Here is a 20681-nt window from a genome sequence, read left to right as displayed (position 1 = left end):
AATTAATTCGTCCTTTAATTCAGAACACTAAAGTAACGATAATAAAGTTGTTTTAATTTGTATAACGTTTTGTACTTAGGCCCTATATTATAACCAAATGTCATGACATTACGCGACAAAGATTAGGGATCCGTATTCATTTAAATAGAGACCGTAACGATGGGTCTACAAATACTGGTGTTTAATATTGGGGTGTTTGCTGTTCCCCTAGAACCACATATCGCCAGTTCATTAAAACCCTTTTCATTAAGTGTGCATTCGTGCAATTACCATTAGGAGGTCTTGTCAGAGTGCATTTCTTGCGTTATAAACGTTTTAGGGTCTGTAGGAAATAGCTAGTTCCATAATGAAAAGTTGTATCATCACAGCACATGTAAGTATGGCCCATAATGTCGGTTATTTTGATAAAATTTTTAAATGAGCATCAAACAAACGAAGCAGCGATCGGATTGTATGTAATGTGAAACGTAAAAAGGCATACTTTGCGTATATAATTGTAAAAAGGCTTATACTGAGAAACATATTTAATTTTCTTTCAACTTAAACATACACAGACGATCTTTGATTAATTTTTGTTGGAAATGTCATACGTATAATGTGAGTATAATATAATTAAGGCATTGTTTATTTTGCACACGCACGCATTGAGCAAATGCTTGTTATTAAAAGGGGAAGTCGTATTGTTTTTTGACGTATGTTTCTAGAGCAAGACATTTACGGAACCCTTCTAAAGAAACGAAGGGAAAGATATAATGAACTCAAGTGATTGCTTTGACGTTCAAATCAAAAATGTGTTCGGGTTTTAATTTCATAAGCACGCCGAGACGGCTGGATCTCATCTTGTTGCGTATTGCGTTCAATAGGGACCGATACGATATAAATATTAGGTAAAAAAATGGTACTTGTGGCCTTTATAGTAAAGGAAATTAAATGCCAATCAAATAATAGTCAATTTCCGGTTATTTTTATCACTAAATTAAGTATACCAACCACGGTTGTACTCAGATTTTAGTTTTAGTATGATAAAAAGAAAATATTTGGTATAAATAATAACAAAAATAAAATATTTATTACATATATTTATATACTGTTGTTACCACGCAAAAGTATAAAAAAAATGTTTTAAGTTTTTAAATTAATGAAATAACAATGAAGAGAGGAACTAATAACATTTTCAGTATGTGAACCTATTTTAAAAGTGCACTACGCAGGACCAATAGAATCTACATTATCTAAATATGTAGTTATATAAAAATTACGTGCCACGTTGTTTGTCCGCTATAGAACCTATGCTAAACTCTGTAAACTCTTAAATGGTTCCAAAGCGAACAAACAATCGGTTCTGCAACCGATTTCAATAGAATTTCGCTGTTTTATATTATCCCACTTGTAAGATAGGATGGCTTATATCTCAATAAAGATAAATAATAGGACTAGGCGAGCAACCTACCATCACCTATATACATAACTGACTGCGCCCCGCCGTTTCACCCGCGTAGGTCCGTATCCCGTAGGTATATCGGGATAAAAAGTTGCCTATATGTTATTCCAGTTGTCCAGCTGTCTACGTACCAAATTTCATTGCAATCGCTCCAGTAGTTTTTGCGTGAAAGAGCAACAAACACACACACATCCTTACAAATTTTCACATTTATAATATTAGTAGGAAAGTACACAAAAATGTTTATCAGTAGATACGACGTAGTCAGCATCTGAATCCAGAAGCCAGTAGATACACCCTGAAATATGTCAGTTCAGATATCTTATTATTGTTGTAACAAGTATAATGCTATCACATTAGCATGTTTATTTGAGCGTGATTCATACATGAGTCACTTATCACCCCTTATGATAATACTGCGCCCCATAAAGCTGAATCGATTCCTCGAATTTTGTACTTGATATAAAACACTCATTGATAGAAAAATTTTTATTCAACGTATATAATAGAGAATCCTTAAACAACGGTGTTTTTAAATAGGTGTATGCATTTTATTTTTGGACTCATGACGACGGGTTAGCCCTTTTTAACCCCTTCGTTGATTCACCTATTGGATATACTTATCTACGATCTACATCGTATCCTTTTTTCAAGTCATCGAACAACATTTACTACACATACACCATACAGTATAGAATATGGTACGATATTCTCTATGACATATCGAACTAAGTAGGTATAATCCTATTAATATTATAAATGCGAAAGTTTGTAAGTATGGATGTATGGATGTTTGTTACTCTTTCACGTAAAAACTACTGAACCAATTGCAATGAAATTTGGTACGTAGACAGCTGGATAACTGGAATAACATATAGGCAACTTTTTATTCCGATATTCCTACGGGATACGGACGTACGCGGGTGAAACCGCGGGGCACAGCTAGTACATTATAAATGATTATTAACTTGTCACAATGTTTAGTCACAATATTGTCACAAGAGGGATTTACGAAATGTAATTATTGGCCAATTTATTACAAGAGTAAAATTCTGAAGAATTGTGTACCTACAAGGGCTTACTTGTTTACCATCAATAATTACTATGATATTACCAACAATAATAAATAAATGTAAGTGACTTATTAAACTTCTCCAAAATTCTCGCTGAAGTGGTGATTTAGTCGCGTTTTATGTTTTTAGTTATTACTTATGTATTCACTTGTTTTAGGTTTTTACTCGTGATGTATATGTTTTTATTTGTCATATGTGAGAGAAGCACGTTTTGGCACGATTAGGTCAGCTCGCACCGGGGCATGTTTCCCCTTCAGAAGTTCGGCGTGAAAAAATAGCATGCGAATGCTACTGTTTCGTTCATTTAAGACCATTCTTTTATTTCCGTCGTACATCCTTTTTTGTCCCTATCCTAGCTAGCAACACATTTTGAGAAACAATCACTGCAAATATTCATGGGCAGGTGGTGGTCGCGTCGAAATAATCTTATAAAAATCGATTGCAATTAAAATGGGGTAGGCAACAGCTCAATGAAAAGCAGAATATACCACAAAAATCTTTTAATTTGTTACGAAAAAAGTTTTAACAAAACTTAAGCAAAAACTAATAATATCGCAGAAATGCATCTATATAGGTCTTCGGTACGTTTAAAATACACATACATTGTATATCGAAAGTGTTTAAGTTCGCTGAAATGTACTCTACGTATAGACATCATAGATTATATGGATTCACAAGTTCACACCATGTTTTAAACACCAACGACTAAGCGAGGGACACTAGATAAATTCTCAGACTCGATCGCGTCAACAACATAACCGACATTGAAATAAAAAACACCAGCCATTCGCCAACTCTACGTTATGTATAACATCGGTTATTTTGCCGATGGGACCAATTCACAGTTCTTGTACTATTACCTTAAAATCACATCATAAACTTAGTAGGTATATAATACAGTAACGATAAATCTGTATGTAGTAGGTTACAACTAGCGCTTTCTGACGCCATTAAATATATTAGATAAATAGTTAAATCAAAATTAAATTTCTACGCATTCTTAAACAAATGCAAAGGTTAACTGGAGACTGTTGGCCTCCTATATTTATATTTTATACCTCTATAAAAATATAACTGAAAGACGCAACCCGACGCCGAATCACAATAACATATCAGCGATATAAATAATATGATAAAATACATTCAATAAATAATCACAAGGAAGAGCAATCGCAGCTGGTTAGCAACGAAATAATCGACACAATCAATGCGTTTCATAAAAAAGAAAATGACTCCATAACAATTTCCAACAATACAATAAAACTCAGTAAAGGACTAACCCAATATTAAGTAAAACTATTTCAAAAAACTTGAGTGTTTTAAAATGAATTAAATTTCAATTTCACCATATTAACGTAATCAAATCAGAAAAATCAATTCACTTTCATTTAAAAGAAATGTTTAAGTTATCGATTAAAAAATGTGAAACATTTGGCGAAGATAGCTGAATCATAATAAAAACCTTTGGGGTTTAAGTATAACACTTAATACTCTAAAAATAAATACAACTAAATTCAAAATAAAGACATGGTAGATGAACATATTTATTTAAATCTACTATACGTATAACTTACGAAAAAAAGCGAAGTGCGCAGAACGTGGCCGCATCGCGGTCTTTAAACAGACCATCATAAAACACAATTACTAACTTTTCCTAGGAAAAAATCAACACCAAAGTAAATTTGGTACAACTCAGTAACCATTAACGCATTATATTTAAAGACTAATTCACGAGTGAAATTATAAGACTATCTGTTCAGAATTTACAAATAAACCATTTCGACTTTTTTTACACAAATAAAATTAATCAATAGATCATAAATAAAACTATGAGTGAATAATAACGACAAGTTATGCAAGAGAAATTAATTATATGTGTAGTAAAAATATTTTTAGACATTGCACTTCATGTTAAAATTGCACAAAAATCATAGTTGAAATCCTCACGAATATTAAAATATATAAAAGTCCAAGCCATCCGAGATCATTGCGTACTTAAAACATTTTTAAACGGTTTTTATTCTTAACAGACAATTATAGTAAAACAGTTAACGATAAAACGCACTCATTTGAGGATTGCACGAAGCCCTCAAACACGGCAATTGCAAAAACTGTAAAATTCATTCAATCATCGGTGTATAACCAAAAGTGAATGCATTTAAATTTTTATTATGTGTCTTGTATTGTGAAATGTTAAGCATACTTAACTGAAACGTTCGTAAAACCATCAGGTCATTATTTTTATTACTTGTAGAAAAAGAAAAACAAGTAGATTTCATTGCAGACCACACGGCGTTGAGTTGAATCTCTCAGCTGCATGTATATTACAGCCTTACATTATTTTATACACATACATCTATATATATAATTATATAGACGTATCACCAGCCTTAAATATCGCTCCCGATATATCAACAATTTTTACACACACCTTCATCCTTTATAAATGTTGTTCACCGAATGGAAATTTGAGTTCCACTCGGAGCATTCGAATGGTCATAATAAAATACGTATGCACCACGTCCAAAATACATCACGGATTCTATTATCCCGCTGTTATGATATTATATTATAAAGCACAAGAGCAAACTTGCTAATTGTTCTATTACCCTACTCTCCAAACCTCGTGTTAGATACTAAGTGTCATCTCCTATCGGTTGAATCAATCAGAGTCGGTCTCGACAGAGATCTGTCACCGTCAACTTTCTTTCATCGTTCGTTAAAGAATGGTAGATAAATAGAGTTAAAAATTATCATTTCCCACAAAGAACTGGTTCATTGAAACCGTTATATCGAAGGTGAAAAGCGTAGACGAAAACATAGAGGCACGTTTAAATAATACACCTAAAACTAACAAAACTATATGTAAAACATAACGTTCGAAAGTAAAATCGCCCCTCGGTAAAGTAGCAATACGTCGCGATCAAAGTGAATCTAAAGAACATTGGCTCTGCAAAGGGCAGCGCGACGTTACGTGGAGCCGAACATTACGCTCGGACATATGAACTCTCAAATCCATATCTGCTTTAATTTGAGGTATGTGCAAAGCAAACGTAGGAACGGAATACGGCATTGACACGAGAGGGCCAAGTGACACCTATAAGTGACAGCTATAATGATCGCTAAAACACCCACGACGTTCAAGATGACGAGCTAATGATGTAACTGCCTACCGAGAATAATGACAAAAATGCAGAGGAAACACTTAATATTAAACATGTATAATATGATAATATACTTCCAAACACTACTAAATAGAATTTTGACGATTGCCGCGGTGCGAGTCAATCCGCGATCCTTTAGGCCTAAACTGATGCTACGTTTTACGAGTAAATTCACATCGAGATAAATTAATGATCATTAATTATTAATGCAATCAATTACCGTTGCTACTATTAAATGGAATAACTATTACACCAATAAGTTACATCCAGTTGTGACATTGAGATGGTTAACAATTAATATTAATCTTACGTCTAACACAAGTTACGGATGCAATTATAAATGAAACGTACGACCGCGAAAATATCATAACTCCAACAAATATATAAAGGGAGGTGCATAATTTGATCAGAAATGTTCAAGTTATAAAATGTAACTATCAAAGGAAAATTTGGACGGCTTCCCTTGTTTTTAAGTAACGGGTCGATGCATACGAACTCCTAGTTCCATAAGCGACATCGGTCTGCCTCTAGAGTAGCAATAGTGATTGTACAATTTCAAATTTGGAGTAATCTATAGAAGCTCTTCGTTGTTTATACACAAACGATTATTGTACATAAAAATGGAGCTGCTTTGAGAATCTCGTCACAATTATTGTTTTTATATAAGTTGTTTACAGACTGCAAGACAAAATGTTTAAATTTATCTTAGTCCGGTCCATTGAAATTATAAAATTATAATAACTTTCAATTATACGAATGTTCGTATTGATTGAATTGGTTGCAAATGTTTTTCTGCTGACTGCGCTAGCGTAGAAGATCCGAGTCTTTTACGCGTTTATATTGTTTCAATTCTTGAGTTTGCCAGTTAAATGGATAAATTTTTCTTTTTAATTGTTTTAATCTGAATGATGTATGTATGGAGTGTATTAGAGATTGTTTCTTATTTTTGAATAATTAATGTAAAGTTCTCGAAAAATGTAATTTCAATAAATAAAATATGGACAGTTTTTATGGCCTCATTGATATTGATGTGAATTTTGTTTATGCAACCTCTAAGATATATTTCGACCGGACTGTCTGAATAAAATTATTAGAACGATGACGAGAATCTGAACCAGCGTTTGTTCAAAAATCCTTAAATGGGTAGTTTAAACATTACAATACATGGAAGAGAAACTGGAAGATAGGTTGTAAATTATTACATATTCTGTAAATATAAAACTATAAAAAAAAATAAAAATAAAAATAAACAAAACAAGAAATGTAAATAGACTTAATAAAACTATACTAAAGTACAACGATTCAACCAAACAGGTGTTAAAATTAATTGCACCACATTTGACTTATATTAAACACAACTTAACAAACCAACAGAATCGTACGACTGTGTTGAGAAGTAACAGGTAGGTCTTAGATTTAGTCGGTACTTTTAAACTCGGTATCGATGCGGCGCTCCAGGGCCATCAGCTCCTCCTCCAGTTCGTGCTGGAACAGATGAACATAAAAAAAAAATTAATGGCACCCTAGTAATTAACATTCATATAACATTCCAAATACAAAGAAGAAGTTAATAATTCGAGACTTTTAGTAGATTTATTTGAATGGAGAAAATATATGTTATTTTATTAGTTAAGACAATATAATTAATAAAGACAAAGTGTTCCATGAGGTCTCTTCTCCGTTCCGCTTTGGTACGGCCCTTTAGCCTACATACATACACACGTATGTTTCCATAAAATCGGCTGAGAACGTAAACAAACATAGGTACGAACGCGATCGTTTCGAAATGCGTTCTTTACGTTCTTTACGTTAGCAAAACAGTGGATAGGCATATTTTTGTTTACATTTTCCGCCATCAATTGGTACGTTTTAATACCTCATCCTCATCCTCGTTAGTGTCATCCTTCTCTGGGTAGGAAACCAGATCCCTAAGCAAGACATAGTATCTGTCCGCTCCCACCACGCGCCTGTCGCCCGGCATGTTGTTCAACTGCAATAATTCACAATAAGGGCCACTTGTCCACCAGAGCGACATAAACACATCTCTATGCAAATATTTGCTTCGCACACTCGTTATAATAATTTCAAACTATGTGTCTAAGTCACACTAAAGTAAAGCACACTACTAAAGCGTTTTAACACGAACCAATAAAGAAAAGAATCATGAATGCCATGTATGCCATCTCGCTCGTCTGAACTAGTGCCATCTTTCTCCCACTCGTGATGAAACGGTATATGAAGTACAATTTCCAATTCTATTCTTTAATGATTCAAGTATTACATGCTTCGCACTCATAGCGCTTGATCTTGTCTTTACTTTTTTAAAAATCATTCTTTATTTATTATAAACTACATAATATATTGACATAGATAAAAAAAAAAACTGTAAAAAATATAAAAAAGGAAAAACACTGAGGCACATATAAACAGTTCATTTGATCTTGGGCTTGTCTAATTATTTCTCAAATATTTCTTACTGATCATGACCTCTCCACTAATTTCTAGTGGAATTAAAATTGTTTTGACCAGTAATTTAATTGACAAAGACCAACAAGTATATATGATGTATGGTTATGCAACAGCTTTTATTTTTAATCAGTATTCCACTTACGTTTGTATATAGAAAAAAAAACAAATAACAATTCTAATTCAAAGTCGTGAGTTATATTTTCTAAGTCAGAATATTTTCAAAAGGCCTACCGTGAATTAATATGAATTTATCAATGTTGTATCAATAAAATTTTCAACGAGCAATACTCTAAAGTTTTAGTGTGTCTTAAAAACTATTCAAATTAATAGAACAGTTTTAAATATGTTCAGTATTATTTCTTTGTAACCATTCGAAGGTTCTATTTTTCAACCCGAATTCCCAGCGAATCCTACGACAGTACAAACAAGTAATAATTGAATTATCGTCAAAAGTACAAAAACAAAAACGCTTCAACTGAAAACACACCAAGTGGAGAATCGACAGGTTTCAATTAATATAAGCGCTTCAAAGGCAGTGACTATTACACGATTTTGAGAACAATAGATTAAAGGATGCTGGTCGCTGGATTGTTCCAGCGATGCACATTGGAAAAATATATTGCGAAGCATTTGATCGTCGTTTTTGAACACACATTCATCTCGTCCGATGCAAAGGTATTAATTAAATTCATAGACTCGGTCCCGTTCATTGTTCCGATATACACCCATAAATTTTATTCATACTAATGAATTGAATCTTAGAGTCAAGTGCCTACTAAACGGACTGGAGAAGAGATATGAAAAATGCAAAAGAATATCAAAAAATAAACCACTGCAAATAAACAGAGATTATTAACTGAAAGTATTAGTAACACGCAGCGCAAAAAATAGGATAAGTGACAAATAAAAGTTAAGCAAGAGATTGGTCAATTTGTTATTAAATTTATTTTACATACATTATCAGCCGGTCCAGGAATAACGGGCAGAGCATCCCTCATGAGATTGAAATCATAAGCCTGTAATAAAATATTCAAAGTTAATGTTTCCCAATAAAAAAAGCTTTATGTAGAATCTATAAGAATCCCTTTTATAATATAAGATATATAAGTTGCATGTTAAAATTATTGTATTTAATAAATTTATATACTTATTAGTGAAAATTACGGTCCCTAACTGATACTTCACATTAACAATAATGCCCGCTGTGTATTTTCAGGTATAAGACGAGACGATTTAAATTAAGAACTAATTCAAATTCCGAACTGTTTTTTTCTCATCTTGTTCGAAGTCAAAATAATATCTAAATATGTGCGTATTTGATTATTAAGAACACAAACGAAAAAGCCATTTAACTTCGTGTTCAGTCAGCGTTCCGTGTGAATGGTAGTCTCGAGACGAATTATTATAATTAATGTTTCTCCACAGTTTATTATGAAATTATTTATCGCAAAGAATGTTAGCAATAAGACGTAACACGTAACCGCCCACGGACCCGCCTCCAAGCATTATACTTGATATTTACTAAACAATTCGAACGATAAACAACGCTCGTTATTCGTGCCCTAAATAAATAAAATAATAAACAATCAAACAATATAATCCCTTTATTGCGTAATAATTTGCATATCATAATAAAATATAGGACGTATTTATCGTATTGATCGCATCTATTGCGCTCGCGTAGCGTCGTCCAATCAGATAGCAGGTCAGTGAATCAATATCGAATAGCTCACCTCGCTTCAGGTGAAACATATTGCTATGCAATTTATTTATCATATTACAATTCCGAGAAGTGGGATGCAGAAACGTGATATAGATAAAATCGAGAGAACATTTTATAAAACGCAATTGAAAAATTCTCCGAACGCCTTTATAACAAAATCAAATATCATCGTGGATATATCTATTTTAGTATTTATATATTACATTTTTTATAAATTCATAACAAATTTTATTTTATTTAGCCCGCGTCGCTTTAGGCAATTCCGTGAAAGCAATGTTTACCATGATACTAAAAAACAAACAATTCTCTTTATAAATCAAAGTACAAAACGGATTCCAGTGAAACTATTTTTTCATGAAAAAAACAAAATTATTCCGCACATTTATTTAAATATATTTTGTATTTAAATCATGAGATAAATCGCTATTTGAGCTTTAGTTAATTTTTTTTTCAATTGGTTATGGTTTTGTGTTTGGAAATTACAATATAAATTCTTCAGCTAGTTATTGGTTATTAGTCGCTAGTACATTGGTATATTAAAGATTTTGGTAAAGTGATTAATTTAACAAACAAATAAGAAAATATATTTACAGTGTCGGAGGGCGCTTGCATCTGCGGCACGGACTCAGTCATCGAGTTGTAATCGAAACTCTAGAAAAAAACAAATACATTTAATAAATTTGTACGCTTGTGTGTACATACATTTTTTTATTTGCATTGACTTTTATACTTTAGATTTTGCAGTGCTTAGGAGTGGAAAATTATATTAACCTAAAAGAAGTGGACTTTAATCTATACTATGATATTTTAAAGCTGAAGAGTTTGGTTGTTTGTTTAAACGTGCTAATTTCGAGAACTACTGGTCCGATTTAAATTCTTACAGTGTAAGCACAATAATGGGTTATGCCCATTTATTGAGGAAGACTATAGGCTAGATGTACCACGGGCGAAACCGGGGCGGACCACTAGTCAGGACATAAAATATTATTCGTCGAATTGTTTATAATGTAATAGTGTACTGTTACTTTCTAGGTCAATTTTACCTTATTTTAATAATTCTTGTTATAACTTACCGAAGTAGTAGGCCAGGAGTCGACGCGGCGGCGGGCGGACATCGGCGGGAAGCCGGGCGGGCTGCGGAACTCGGGCATCATCTCCGATCCGAGGCCCACTAGAAATAAAATTATTATTAATTATTTTATATATACAAACACGCTATGAAATTACGATATCAAAAAAAAAAATAAACTTATTAACCCCATAAACGAAAATATTAAGCGAGCCGCCCGTAACTCGCAAGGGAACTACTCATATTATATGAGCAAAAAGTCGCCTATATATTCGGTGCGTACATCCAAAGATTCGGACAGAAGAAGTGAAAGAAAAAGAGAAAGAAGGAGGGCGGCTACACGTCGACCATTTCAAAATCTACAATAATACTCACAATCATCGTAGGACGAGAACGCGTTCGGCTCGCGCACGTTCGCGAACATGTTCGGCACGGGCTGCTGCACGTTCACGTTCGGCTCGGGCTGGTAGGCGGGCGCCGCGCCCGCGGAGCTGGGCGCCGGGTACATGGTGTTCAGGTAGTCCTGGCGGTACTGCACGTTGGCCGGCGGCTCCTCCGTGACGATCGTCAGCAGCCCGCCGTACCGCGTGTAGTACGGCCTGTCCTGCACTTGTATCATCATGTTGCCCTGGCTCATCCCCATCGGCTGCTGGTTGCCCATCATGCCCGATGGCGTGTAGTTCCTGGAACGTGCGGGTTGCTCAATTTATTGCGATATTTTCGGTTTTGTCATCGGTTCTTTGGCGAGCTAATGGTAATTATGTTGCCAACATGTTTTTCTATTTTGTTAACACAGAGTATTTCTAGAAATTTTCGAGTTAAATAGAATCCAAAATGTAACGTCCATTAACGTTGCTTCTATCCGTTAATTCTATTCGACGAAAACTCTGCACAGCGTGCAATGTGGAAGTAAATAAGCTAATTCATTTACATCAAACGACGAAAATTTTATTGTATTAGCAGCAATTATAAGCATATTAAACTATATAAACTTGAGCTATAAACTTATTAAATCTGAAGTCAGGTAATTTATCAAGTTTGGTTTTTTTTAATGAAACAGTCAACACCCACAACATAATACCAACAAAACAGAAAATTCCAAATACCTGGGCTGCATGTTATCGTTGCGCGACACATCCGGGATCTGGTTGGCCAGCGGCATCTCCTGCGACATGGGCGCCGCTTGCATCGCCGGCATCGGTGACGGCATGGAATGCATTGCTGGCAAAGTAACTAACATGAGTTCCCAATGATGGAAGTGGTGTGATGGAAAAAGGGTTAAGGAACACATTTGGACCCCATTTGGTTAGGAATCCTGGTTCATATTAATAACTAGTTTTTGCCCACGGCTTCGCAAGCGATAAATTCTGAGTAGTTTAATTGATGTTACTCTATCTATTAAAACAAAACATATCAAAATCTGTTGCATAGTTTTAAAGATTTAAGCATACATAGACATAGGGACAGAGAAAGCGACTTCGTTTTATACTAAGTTGAAAAGTGTATAGGTATATATATATATACTAGCTGGACCCGGCAAACGCTGTTCTGCCTTACTCTGATCATTTAGGGGGATGAAAAATAGATGTTGGCCGATTCTCATAGATACCGGATAAGTACAAAGAATTTCATCAAAATTGATCAAGCCGTTTCGGAGGAGTATGGCAACGAAAACTGTGACACGAGAATTTTATATATATATACTAGCTGCGCCCCGCGGTTTCACCCGCGTAAGTCCGTATCCCGTAGGAATATCGGGATAAAAAATAGATGTTGGCCGATTCTCAGACCTACACATGTATCTGTTATGTATCTCACAGTCGGATGAAGTCCAACCCGCGAAAGTATTACATGTCAAATTCAACTTGTGAAATAACGCATATTCATATGTGATATTATGAATTACTTCCGAGTTTCACCTGCGCTCATCTTCTTCATTGTGATATAGACACAAGGATTTCCATCATCAGCATAACTAATAACTTAATCGTACGTATTGACATGAACTGTACGTATTTACCTTACTAATGACAAATTGGTGACTAAACGTATCAAATCGTAGTAACTTTAAATGCAATAATTACATGTCCCTATTCGTGTATGTAAACATATAATTCTTATTTCCTGCCCACAATTGTGTACAGTAACGCGTGACGGTCATTCATAATCACTCGGCACTCATTTTGCCTTTTTCAAAGCCTATGCCTATCTAGAACGTATCGATAAAAATTAAATGACATACAAATTATCCCTGGCCAATATTTTTTACATAAAATAATCACAGGACTCCGTCGACATACGGCCGCCATTTTTACATGTCCCAGAGTACTATTTTTCTCATCAGGAATGTGTAAAGCAATTCACTCATCCTATCCTACTGATATTATAAATGCGAAAGTTTGTAAAGATGTGTGTGTATGTTTGTTGCTCTTTCACGCAAAAACTACTGAACCGATTGCAATGAAATTTGGTACGTAGACAGCTGAACAATTGGAATAACATACTGCCTATATGTTATTACTTTTTTACCCGATATTCCTACGGGATACGAACTTACGCGGGTCAAACCACGGGGCGCAGCTAGTCCTACTAATATTATAAATGAGAAAGTTTGTATAAGTGATGTGTGTTTGTTGCTCTTTCACGCAAAAACTACTGAACCGATTGCAATGAAATTTTGTACATAGATAGCTGGACAACTGGAATAATATATAGGCAACTTTTATCCCGATATTCCTACGGGATACGGACTTACGCGGGTGAAGCCGCGGGGCGCAGCTAGTTAATCATAATTGGCATATCTCATGTACTTGGTAAATTAATATAACCTACGCAGTTCTATACATCCTGACAGCTTTATAATATGGAGTTCACCTCAGATAAGTATACTTTAAATTGCAGTTGTAGGTTATTGTTATACATCTTTATTATTGGCTTATAAGTGTGCTTGTACCAGAAGGACAAAAATATTTTGTGATTTAACTCATAAAACAAATATTAATATATATAGATATATTACGCTCTAATGGTAGTGTTAACTAAAATGTCTCACTAGCTTCTCATACCGAGTACACCTACGAAAGGAAATTATTTCATCCCGGTAATCCTAATTAGCATAATAAGATAAACGCATAAAGTTATTACATTGTCACAAATCCTTTACATGTTTGTCTGTTGGTTTAAAGTGAGGAAATTTGGTCACAAACAAACATGCAGGTTAGCTAACATGAGTGTTATAAAACGACGATCGTAAACTAGACCGACTGAAAAACATAACATTAAAAGCACACTCACTCGGCACAATGTTATACGTCTCCAGGTGCTGAATCACGTGCTGCGGCAGCGGCGGCGGCGGGAACCGCTGGTAGATGTGCAGCGGCACCGGCCCGCCCATCGTCGGCGGCGGGATCGACATCGGCGGCAGGTTCGTTATGTACGAGTAGTTGCCGTTCGTTATCGTGGTGCTCGTTTGCACCGTTCGGTACCTATCGACAGGCGGACATGTGCAACATACATGTGTCATCTACGTGTCTGATCAATGATTATACTGTGTCCTATTCGGTATGTAAATTGTAATGATTTGTTTGCTGTTTTTTTTTTTTGTAAGACGCATAGCAGCGACTGCTTTCCCACACAAATTTTAATTAGATTAGAATAGAATTCATGTGACCTATCTGCTTTATATTTGCGTTCAGTAACATTATCTATGTTCAACTGTTTAGTTGAAATTGTAAAAAAATTACAAAATAGGCCTACACTTGGTGGGATTATGCTTTAAAAATTTGTCAATTTGAATAGTTCATTAAAGTATCCAATGTGCTATTTCTAGTAAATAAAAATACAGTAACATACACATATCCGCTTTGTTACTCAAAATTAAACTACTACTTAAGTGTTTCCATCAACATTCAAAAATAAAATTGAAATTAAATAGAAAAAGCTGAACCCAAAACAAAGTAAAATTTTGTTGTTGAGTCATACAACATTTAACATCATTACAACAGTAATATTCCGACATCTACCATTCGTACACAATTATGTATCCATTCCTGACACATAAGCAGAATTAATATTAACGAAAATAAAATGATTAACCATTGCATATCAAATCACACCGAATTAAAACTTTCAATTCGAAATAATATGTTCGGCAGAAAATATTCATTCATTGCTGTGAAGAGATGATCAAAATAATAATATGGACAGAGTAACTAAAATAACACATAATATGCATTCCCACAGAGATAAAAATAATAATGAAGATTGATTAACATAGAACGAATGTTTCACGTCAGCCAATAAAATTTCGTACACTTGCATTGCAGATTCAACAAATAAAAACACCATCAGTTTCCAAACTTAAATTCATACACAGAATTCCTAGAGGACCTAGAACACCGAACATTAATATACATCGATATCGTTAAGGGAATATGCATGTGTTATATAATCCGAAAAGCAAATACATCGGTCTAATGCAATTGAGTCGTAAGGCCATTGCATTCAACAAGTGAACCTGTTGATCGTCGGTGCGACCTCACTTACATGGAGGAAGTTGTTTTGATATATATATTTCTTGAAAAAAGAAACAGATTTTCTTGTAAGTATTGTGTCAAAAGTTTATTTCAAATCGTTCATGTTATAGTCGCCTCAAGTAAATTTTTTCATCATATATACGTTGATTAATTGGACAATTTTTTTAACCATTTCATTGCATTTAAATTTTTATTTTTAATTTTCGTTATTTTAAGTTTTTATTCATATCATATCGAATAGAATATAATATATTTTTAAAACAAAACCATTCGATTCGTTTAAATCGAGTGTAACGCATATCAATAGTTTTTATGGCGAAATAAATTTAAAATATACTTTTAAAATCTTTGTTATTTTTAAATGACGCCACAAAACTGCGTTTCCTTTGTAAAACGATTAAACGAAAACGTATTTCAATACATGCATATACCCCTGTTATAATTAAAATTCATTTCATTTTTAACTTACCCAACCGAAAATATTGTTGTCGGGTAGGTGATGACGAACCTTATCAAATAATAATACAATTTAGCAGAATTGTAAAAATTATAAGTTTTCCTAAGTATATTAGGGTCTAAATCTGTTTAATCGTCACTGATTCATTTATTTAATGTAAACCTTGACTACAAATCTCTGCTCACGAATAAGAAACTCACAAAATGTTTCACAAAACCTTTCCATGTCACACAATGAATGTCATATTAATTTGAAATCATTTCGAAAACTAACTTGTAGATACATTCGCGATAAATAGAATTACGTAATTATCTTATCCTTACCTGTCCATATCGTCTTCGAAATGTGAAAAGTTGCAGTTATTACCCCTGGGACACCCGCTTCTCGTGTTAGCGTCCCGGCAGAAAGCTGCTTTTATTTTATGAGGTGGCGTAGATCCACCCTGCGGAGATGGTTGACCTGACAACAAATATTTTCTATGAGCACTACATGACATATAATACACTACACTGAATATACAATATCGAATTTATTATAACCGTTAGGTATCATCATTAAGTGTCGATGCTTCCACGTCGTCTAACGCATTGGTCAATGTACCCTCTTTTACGTGCGAGAGTGGCGTACGCAGACTTGAGAATGCAGCGGAAACAGATTTTTAAATCACGTGCGGCCGACGCGCTGTCGGCGGTTCTGCCGGACGGGACCCATTATGTGCATAGCACCCATTCGCACCGTATAATCTGTGATGTGTGCGTAGCTGTCTAATAGTATTGGGGTACTGAAACTTGGGAATTATTTGCTATTATTCGGTGATAATCTACGTTATGCCACGAATGGTTATTAATTTAATCTGTTTTTCTGTTTTATGCAATATCGTAGAAAGCTTAATTACGATTTGTAGTAAATTTGACTAACGTTGTCCCCGAAAAAGCCATAAATAAAAGATTTCGTTGGTACATATGATATTTTAAAAGTTTGAAATAATATATGTTCTACAAATTTAAATATATATTCATTTTAATTATATTACTATTAATAACGACATTCAAAAATTTATTTATTCACAGAATTATTTTTTGCATATATGAGAACTACCATTGCGTATCGACCAACCTATTCTGTAATTTAGATCTGAGACCCTGAAGTGCCTAAATGTATAATATGTATGACATCTGTCCAACGATTAATCCACGAATTTTTCAAAACATATTACAAAATCCTTACGAGGAGGCTAACTCCTACCTTTTAAATGTATTACGATTCTAAGTCTTTTACTTATTGTTAGGATGGTAGTAAAATAAAATAAATTAGCTATCCGCCCGCGGCTACGCCCGCGTATTCGCAGGAAATTTAGACCCGGGGTTTTTCTAGCATGTTCCCGTTCCCGTGGGATTTCCGGGATAAAAACTACCCTTTGTCCGTCTCCTGGGTCCAAGCTACCTCTGCACAAATTTTCAGCCAAATTGGTTAATCCGTTCTTCAGTTATAAATAGTGTAACTAACACCACTTTCTTTTATATATATAGATTTATTACAAAATAAAATAAAGCCCTCAATTTATTCTAAACTTTAGAATATATTGTTACGCATAAATGGCTGCTGGGATAGGAATATTCTAGGGTGGGCGTCACCCACCCCGCTACAGGGAGGTATAAATCAATAACTGCAAATCCTGCGTGCATGTATCGATTCTGAGCGGACACGATATTAAATAATTGTACGCAGATTACATTTCATACCGTATAATGAACAAAATCTCCTCTCCACTCACTATGGGAAGCACCAATTAAGCATCAACGAGAGGCCCACGAAACGGCCACGTTGCAAAACACCAAATAATCAAAATGCAACCCCTTGAGCTCGTTGTATCCGCATTAATATTCAAACAAGGGTTTTTTTACAAATATAAACAGTTTTTCCTACAGCACATACAAATCTTTAGGGTCATTATATTAAGAAGGCACGATTAAAACATTTTTAATACGTAAAGAATGAAGTGGCCAGCAATGTCACATAACACGGTTTAAAATTTAGTAACTTTAGAAACAGTTTCCTAATATATTCAGAATGGTTCAAAGTTTCTGTTTTACACATAACACAAGCGTCTATATGAATTCATAATTATGAAACTAATAGCAAACTTTTTTGAGCAAAATCTCTCTAGTAACGCACGTAGAAATATTATTACAGTATACTTATACTGTTATAATTATATGACGACTTGTACTTCGTAATCACACATAAAGAGGATACTTTCACAGTAAAAAAGTATTTTTTTTCGAATCGTTACTTATAATTTAATACGATTACGTATCGTATTAAATTATAAGTAACGATCATATGTGGAAAGGCAAATAAAGTGCTTCTATTGTAAGTACTAACAATCAGGTAAGTATACGTACTTATAAAGCCATATCGAGCAACACCTCCAATATACACCAGACGGTTACATACATTCAGATCGCAATATATAATAAAGCCCGTCGCCCCGAAGGGTCCAAAAGCCAGACGGCATCCAATTCCTGGCGTAACTATGACGATACCGATATAGGTATCATAAATTGAATTTCCATAGGTTTCCTATGCACATTGAATTTATCAAACGGCTGTTGCTTTTATGCAATAGGCTGTGCCTTTAATAGTGGAAAATTATTCGTACATTTCATTTTACTTATGATACCTGTCTGTGTGCAATTTCGCACAGTTATACAGATAATAATTATATGATGATGATGATATAAATCAATATGCCAATGCTTATAATCAACATTACATTAAATTTATGTAATTTTACATAAAAATCATAAATTTATATTGCAACTAATTTTCAAGAATATTTTATCGATTGATTTTGAATTATAATTCAGACACATCAGTGACAAGGTTCTCTCAATTTAACTATGCAAGTGATAATCAGCGTTGAGGATATCAGATATACAGCATACATAGCAATTATTAAAATAAAAACGTTTTGACACGCCCAACAGAAAAGTTAATATATGCTACAGTGATATGTAGTACTCATTAAGCAATCTAACCGTATGCATGAGAGAAAGAGTCAGGCAGACTGACACAGTAACGCGTTACGCAGCGAAGCGGTTTATCCTGCCATGAGAAGATATCACATCAAATAAAATGTCTAATCGCAATAAATGTAAGCAGAAAAACAATATATAATTAATATAAATAACATATATGTTACTAATATATGAATCAATTACGTCGAATAAAAAGATTAAAGTACGAACTGTTCTGTGATAATTGCTCATTTCGAACTTTTACCGCGGATCACTAGGCAAATCTTAAGAATTGCTCAAACCCACAGTAAATATAGGTTGAATTCGGTTCTTGCACTACCTAGCAGCTTGAGGGTTTTGTGTTTTTATAAATTCTTACATTTACTAGCTTCTTTCGGTACATCTGATTCAGATTTACTGGTACACAAGATTCGCCGATAAACTTTTACAGTTACATAATATATTCAAATTAGATAACTAAATCCTACTATATCCTATCCTACTATTGCGAAAGTTTGTAAGGATGTGTGTGTGTTTGTATTTCTTTCACGCAAAAACTACTAAACTTGGTACGTAGAGAGATGGACAACTGGAATAACGTATCCCGATATTCCTATGGGATACGGACTTACGCGGGTGAAACCGCGGGGCGCAACTAGTACTTTATATATCACTAAATATTATAAAGCAAAGTCGCATCCCGCGTCTGTGTGCAAGTATGTTTTCTTAAATATTTAAAACAACACAACTGATTTTGATGGAACTTTTAATAGATAAGATTGAACTGATTTTAGAGGAAAGTTTATATGTATACATATGATAAAGCACCTTTATGAAACTATCCCTATGAATTTAACGTGTGCGAAGCCGCGGGCAAAAGTTAATACGAGTAAAAAGCAAATATAACGCCAAATGCCAGTACAGTATAAAAAGGGATTACTTGAATGTATTTTCGCAATTATCCATCCAGCTACGTGAAACATACAATACGTATTAGATTACAGTATTGATTTCATGGAAATTAATTTGTTATTTGCGTATCGGCATAAAAGCCATTTGTCGGTAGTGATTATTCAGAAATCCGTAAAAGGATACTTTGCTGCATTATCATGGAAGCTTGCATTTAATACGATATATAAAATGAAAGGATTTTCCTGAAAGCACATTCATGTTAACTTAATACCTAGGCTATGATTCTCTGTATAAGCACAGTATTTATTAATTTTCGTTAACGTTATCACTGAACAAACACAAATATCTACAAATTTGTGGACATAGTGGAGAATATTTGTAAGGGAAATAGTTGATTGTCAAAATAAAGCTAATCACGTAAACTTGCCTATACAAAATCAAAATTAAATAAAAAGTAAGAACACCAACCAAGTCGACAGAAGTAGGAAACTAAGAACACAAATACGAAACTAGAGTAGAAAGAATACCTGTCCCGAACTTTTATTAGATTTCTTTTATATAACGGCAATATTATACAATTATATTTATCTCCATACTACTAGGGTCAAATAACCTTACAAGTTTAACTTTAAATACCAAATATATGAAAAAATAAAGGTAAATAAGAAAGTATTTGCATGCCCCCAACATCCCACCCCCAACGCCCGCTAAACTTGCCAAGCGCTTGGCCGGCCCTACCGTGATACATACCTAGTCTTGCCATAAATATTGTAATAAAGAAAAAAGAAAATTGTTAACTGCAAATAACATTTATTACT

The 20681-nt window shown here is 34.1% G+C and overlaps 1 protein-coding gene across 3 annotated transcripts in view; it reads right to left on the bottom strand.

Moving 5' to 3' along the window:
• Positions 1-2999: 2999 nt before the first annotated feature.
• The window catches only part of LOC119835489 (roquin-1), a 35770-nt gene continuing 18088 nt past the window's right edge, over positions 3000-20681 (bottom strand). The window contains exons 9-17 of one of the 3 annotated variants that reach the window (XM_038360340.1): positions 16255-16390; positions 14234-14424; positions 12046-12172; positions 11315-11622; positions 10944-11041; positions 10462-10521; positions 9104-9163; positions 7555-7668; positions 3000-7163 (exon numbers count right to left, since the gene is read on the bottom strand). In XM_038360340.1, coding sequence (XP_038216268.1) covers positions 7095-7163; positions 7555-7668; positions 9104-9163; positions 10462-10521; positions 10944-11041; positions 11315-11622; positions 12046-12172; positions 14234-14424; positions 16255-16390 — 1163 coding nt within the window. In that variant the 3' untranslated portion in view covers positions 3000-7094. The remainder of the gene's footprint in view (positions 7164-7554; positions 7669-9103; positions 9164-10461; positions 10522-10943; positions 11042-11314; positions 11623-12045; positions 12173-14233; positions 14425-16254; positions 16391-20681) is intronic. The other 2 variants (XM_038360341.1, XM_038360342.1) reach the window with 2 other exon arrangements.

The sequence above is a fragment of the Zerene cesonia genome, chromosome Z, assembly GCF_012273895.1.
Source record: "Zerene cesonia ecotype Mississippi chromosome Z, Zerene_cesonia_1.1, whole genome shotgun sequence".
NCBI lineage: Eukaryota > Metazoa > Arthropoda > Insecta > Lepidoptera > Pieridae > Zerene > Zerene cesonia.
Note: the sequence above shows the minus strand (reverse complement) of the source record. Positions and strands in the feature narration are given on the sequence as shown.